The sequence below is a fragment of the Corvus kubaryi genome, unplaced genomic scaffold (genome assembly GCF_017639235.1).
Source record: "Corvus kubaryi isolate FWS band 111438036 unplaced genomic scaffold, C.kubaryi_AGA036_p1.0 37394, whole genome shotgun sequence".
NCBI lineage: Eukaryota > Metazoa > Chordata > Aves > Passeriformes > Corvidae > Corvus > Corvus kubaryi.
Genome location: NW_024581133.1, coordinates 3,328,492 through 3,333,617, shown reverse-complemented (window position 1 = coordinate 3,333,617; position 5,126 = coordinate 3,328,492). Strand labels below are relative to the sequence as shown.

General features: G+C 45.6%; 1 protein-coding gene across 2 annotated transcripts; it reads right to left on the bottom strand.

Moving 5' to 3' along the window:
* RAMAC (RNA guanine-7 methyltransferase activating subunit) lies at positions 1 to 4,288 on the bottom strand. Of its 2 annotated transcripts, none has more exons than XM_042039540.1 (3): positions 4,226 to 4,288; positions 2,748 to 2,922; positions 1 to 1,149 (listed from the first exon to the last, which is right to left on the bottom strand). In XM_042039540.1, the coding sequence occupies exons 2-3, from the start codon at positions 2,912 to 2,914 to the stop codon at positions 960 to 962; spliced, it is 357 nt and encodes a 118-aa protein (XP_041895474.1). In that variant the 5' UTR covers positions 2,915 to 2,922; positions 4,226 to 4,288; the 3' UTR covers positions 1 to 959. The 2 variants fall into 2 exon arrangements, with proteins under 2 accessions (XP_041895474.1, XP_041895475.1); XM_042039541.1 differs by lacking the exon at positions 4,226 to 4,288 and adding an exon at positions 3,777 to 3,799.
* Between the last annotated feature and the right edge of the window lie 838 nt (positions 4,289 to 5,126).

The following is a 5,126-nucleotide window of genomic DNA, read 5'->3' as shown; positions in this document are numbered from 1 at the left end:
TTACATGTGAGCTCTACTTTTATTGTGTGAATACTTAAAAAAACCCATAAATCTTAAATTCTAAGAACTGAGTAACACTCTGCACTGTTTATGCTACTTTCCCACACAGAAGAAAGTACAGACCAGTACTGACCATAGTTCTTTTCTTCTATAACATACACAAAGTATTTCATACAAACTACAGTAGCGTCGAAGTTTTACAGCTTTACTGAAATGGGAATTCCAAAATTTGTTACGCACACACCAAATTTATTTGAAAATGACACAGATTAATTAATCTAAGTTTGATATTACTTCTCAGGTAAAAGTTATGTATCACTGAACTGCTACAAGAAGATATCTATCTAATTACTTATTTTTTATCCAACTTTTAGACCACTTTTTAAAAGGAACTCTGCAAATGCATTGAAGCCATTGAGTCAACAGACACTATGCCGACCCCATAAAATATTTCAGTAATAGGATCTCTCTTCTCAGTTTTAAGGCATCTGAAATTCAAACCAAACTGAGCTTTTCTCACTGTCAAAAGCCAGACTAAGGAATTCTGAAATTCTCTCCACAGAAAGACACGGTATGTTATTTTCAAAAAGAGCTATCTTAAGGCGCCACTGCTACAGGCTGCATACAAACCACAGCTATCCTCCCCTCACCTGTTTTGGTTTCTAAAATGTAACAGAGAGAAATCTCAGTGATGGAAGAAAAGACGTACTAGTACATATTCAGAAAAAAGAATGAGACAGAAATTTAATCTAAAATCTACAGACTCCAAACACACTCCACATAATATGCTTTTATTGTTCATAAAAGGAGTTCCCTTTTTCATTTCACGCTACAGAAAAACAGCAATGGACTGTTACACTGATTCTTCAGTTATCTACAAAACTGTGGAGAAAATAAGAGAACTAAAAGCTAACTGAATTTGTTACATAGCATCACTGGACGTTCAACCCACGAGGATGTCAGTAGGGATGGTAACGAGGCCCTGGGTTGTAGGAGTTGTAGCCATATTGTCCGTAGTGGGATGAGTAGGATTGTCCTTGCCTGTGCTGCTGGTAGTTGTTACCCCAACCTCTTTCTGGCCTCTGATTAGATCTGTAGTCACTTTGCCAGTTGTATCTGTCCCCTCTAAAATATCTGCCATCTTGAAACCTGCAGTGAGGAGATACATCAAAGTCTGACATAAATCATCAAGTCTAAAAAGATGATTGATAATGAATTGTTGTATTTGGCAGTTTTCATGAAAACGGTCATGTAACTCTTAATACACTCAAGTATTTGTATGTTTGTATGACAAACTCATCACAACATATCTACAGTCATCTGAGATCACTCATGAATTTCTCACCCAACACACTAGTTGCTAAGCTACGAAGGACAGTCTGTTTCCTTACACAAACTATTCCCAGGCATTAGGTGAACCACTGGAAGTTTGAACAGAGACTCCAGACCATAAATCTAAAAAACAACCCCAAGGCACATCCGTAGTGCATTGAAGCCAGGTCCCATCCAGTGGCTTCGTGGTTGAAAGCTTTGGCAAAGCAGGCTTAGGTACAGTTACAGCCACCTAACAGCAATGAGTCCTGGAATTTGTATATTCCCTAAAACACATACTAAAATACTGCTACCACAGTCTCTCTCCTGCAGATTCCCACACTCAAGACACAGTACCTTATCAGTGGTATTTAGCCATTGTTCAATCTAAATTTTGTCTTTTCAGCTCTATCTCAATTCCCATCAACGCTTGAGCTGCCTCATAGTCATTTTGTTTGGAAATGGTGTGGTGTAGACAAACGACATTTGCATAAAGTTCACTTTGTGACCATAGTGTAGGTGTAAGAGTTCATCAGTTCAAAGAGCCACAGAGTTTTTAAGAATGTCTTAAACAGTCACCTTTTTTTAATCTGTGATCCTGTGTTTAACTTAATGACAAGCTTCTCAAGTGAGAAGAAGTTAGAATGTTGTCCTCCTTTTCTTCAGATAAGGCAGAAATCCTATTTAGATATTTAGCTAAGGAGTCTTCCCAATTCCTGGCTGGACTGAGTTTAACTACTTTATATTAAAGGCTGATGTTAGTATTCCCAAATGTACTATATGCTGTAATTGTTGTTTTTCAGTCACTCAAAAATCTGTCCAAAATTCAGTAAAAAGCTGCAATTGTATCTTAAAGAAATAATTCAAAGTCATTTGCTCTGGCAGGTAACACTGTACTTGCCACACAGATTGGATGATTGATTTTACAGTCACTTCTACTGAATAAAAGAAATACAGCCTAATCTTAAAAAGTATGGCAAATATTTAGCTTACAAATGAAATGTTTTCTGGACAGCTAGAGCAGATAATCACACTATTAGCTTGTTCTTTTGCACACCTTCCTGCCAGTTATCATCCAACATAAGACAGGGTGCTTAGTTTTGCAAAAATCTCATCTTTCCCCTCTGGAAAAATAGTCCTGGCTGAGCAGGAACAAACCCCAGGGCAATGGGTTCAGTGGTTCCAGCTCATTCTTTACTAAAAAGCAAGTAATTTAGTACTTTTATACACAATGTAAAAACTTTGCCACTCAATACACAGAAAATGTAAAACCTCATTACTTTTCAGAGAAGACTATATTTCTCTTAAACATAGTTATCTATGAGGTAACAAGGAAATAACTTCTATGAACAGAACAGACTCCTATATTTCTTCTGAAAAAATGATCATTTAACTGTATTTGTGAAATGACCACGATTAAAAAGAAAAATCAGTACCGATCTCTGTTTCTCTGGTTGCCACCAGATCTGTTTCTCCATTCTTCAACTATAGGAGGGGGATCTGCAGGGCGTTTTAGATATTCCTGGTATTCTTCATCATCTGATGTGAATCGATGAGCAAACATCATTTCATAATTCGGGGGCATGTCAGCCAAGGAAGTCATTCTGAAAACTTTAAACACAAACACAATAAAAGTGGCTTTAGCAAGGTATGAAGCCTGTCATTGTAATAGCCACCAAAATCCACATAGTGAAAATGAAGGACAAAGAAAAGTTACACTCAGATTAACACAGCTCTTGGGTTTTGGGAAGACAACACAGATGTTTCACAGAAAAAAATACTTCAGAACATGCTCCCCATCTACTCCTGATCCACTTTTAGCAGGAAAAACATTCCTACAGTCAACTTGAAAAGTTTGCTAAGGTAGAAGATCATGCAAAGCCTACAAATACACATAACCAGCAAGACAGGCAAAATAAACAAATTTATTCACAGTAATGTATGTGTTAATAACTTGATTTAGGGAAAGGTCAGCACCTAAGAGGATGCTAAATTACCTCACAATATGCCTGTCTGATGGGATTTGTGTTTAAGGCTTTAGTTTCCTTGTTTTTGTATATATGCATTTCCCAGTCAGATGTTGGTGTTATCTGGGACTTTACATCAGCAAAATCTGGTCGTAATAGCAAATACTGAGAAAGGCTCTAAGCCCACTGTTTTAACAAGCCCCATGTAATTTACAGCATTTATGGTATCTGGCTCTGCACTTCCAGAATAAGCTCTTCTGCTGTCTCTGGATTTGCTGGCAGGAACACAAGAGCTAAAATATACACCCTCAATGGCCAAGCCCAGTTTGGGGCTTCTGTCTGCTGTACCCATGAGCAGACCGGGCCTAAGGCCTTTCCCGGGGAATCCGTGCCGTGCTCCTGTGGCCCCAATTCCCCTTCAGCAGCCCCAGACAGGCGGTGTCTGCTGCCTCCAGAGCCCCTGCGCAGCCTTCCCCCCGCCAATGACGCAGCGCACACCTCCCTGAGGCAGGTGGAGTAATTCCTGCAGGATGCATCCTCCTTTCCTCTGCCCGGAGCTAACCTCGTTAGTTTTTATTACGAGCTATCTCCAAGGAACTTCGCTCCTCAAGTCTAGGGCAGTCGGGGTGAGAGCGGCGGGGGTAGCACTGCCCTGGGGACCCGCCGCTACAGCTCCTCCTGAGCAGCTGGAGCTGCTCCCCTCACGGTCTATCCCGTTAATATCACATTCATCCCGCGGGGGCCGGGACCGGGGGCACCCGGCACCGTCCTGCACCCAAGGCCAAGCAGAGAGCGACGGAGGGGGCCGGCTCCCCCAGGAGGGCTCTGCCGGAGGCCTCTCCCCTCACAGCGGGCCGGGCAGAGCTGAGGGGGGGGCCGCGGGGGTCGCTCCCGCTCCCTCCTCCCTCACAGCCTCCCTCCCCCCCAGCCGCCCCGCCGCCCCTCACCGCGCCTCAGCCGCCGGAGCCGCCGCTGCGATCCCGCCTCTTCCGGGCCGGGCCCCGCCGCTTCCCGCGCCGGGGCGGGACGGGGCACACCGGGGCGGGACGGGGGATACCGGGGCGGGACGGGGCACAGCGGAGCGGGACACGGCACACCGGGGCGGGACAGGGGACAGTGGGGCGGGACAGGGGATGCCGGGGCGGGACGGGGCACACCGGGGCGGGACAGGGGATACCGGGGCGGGACAGGGGACAGTGGGGCGGGACAGGGACAGCGGGGCGGGACGGGGACACAGCGGAGCGGGACAGGGGACAGTGGGGCGAGACAGGGGATACCGGGGAGGGACAGGGCACCCCGGGGTGGGCAGGGGTGGAACAAGCGATTCCCCCGGGTTAGGGTTGGATACAAAGCGCGTGGCAGGGATAGTATTGAGGTTTGTGTGGCGCCTCCCTTCGCTGCCACGCGGGCTTTGAGGAGGCGACGCCTGGAACGTCTGGGTTTTAACAGAAGGGTGCAAATGAAAAAGGTGAAGTGAGCGTGGCGCCTGTGGCTCTCTGTAATGCCATTTAAGTGTATTTCTGGTATAAAAAAGCTTAGGGATGTGTTGACTGCTACGTGAGGAAGGTAAGATGACGTGAAGATTTTTGGCAGGTAAATAATTCCGTGAAAACCAAAATAATTCTGTGTAGGCGCCTGCTCCAGCAACACATTTGCGCTCCCAGCTGGTGCTGTAGATCGCGGTCAGTCTTGTCACCCTTAAAACAGGTAAAGTTATGTGTGAGCCTCAGAACTTCAGGCTTGTCACCTGCAGCACGGGCGAGGTTAGGAGTGGTGGCATCGAGACCTTCCCGCAGCAGAAATGGTGTCGGTGTCCCTGGTCCCCAGTTTGCCTTGTTCCCACAGCGC

What these genes read in the sequence shown, in the direction of transcription:
- RAMAC (XM_042039540.1), bottom strand. Translation starts at nt 2,914, where the DNA reads ATGACTTCCTTGGCTGACATGCCCCCGAATTATGAAATGATGTTTGCT. An exon ending in AACCAGAGAAACAGAGATCG is followed by an intron (nt 1,150 to 2,747) that starts GTACTGATTTTT and finishes TCCTCACTGCAG; the next exon opens with GTTTCAAGATGGCAGATATT.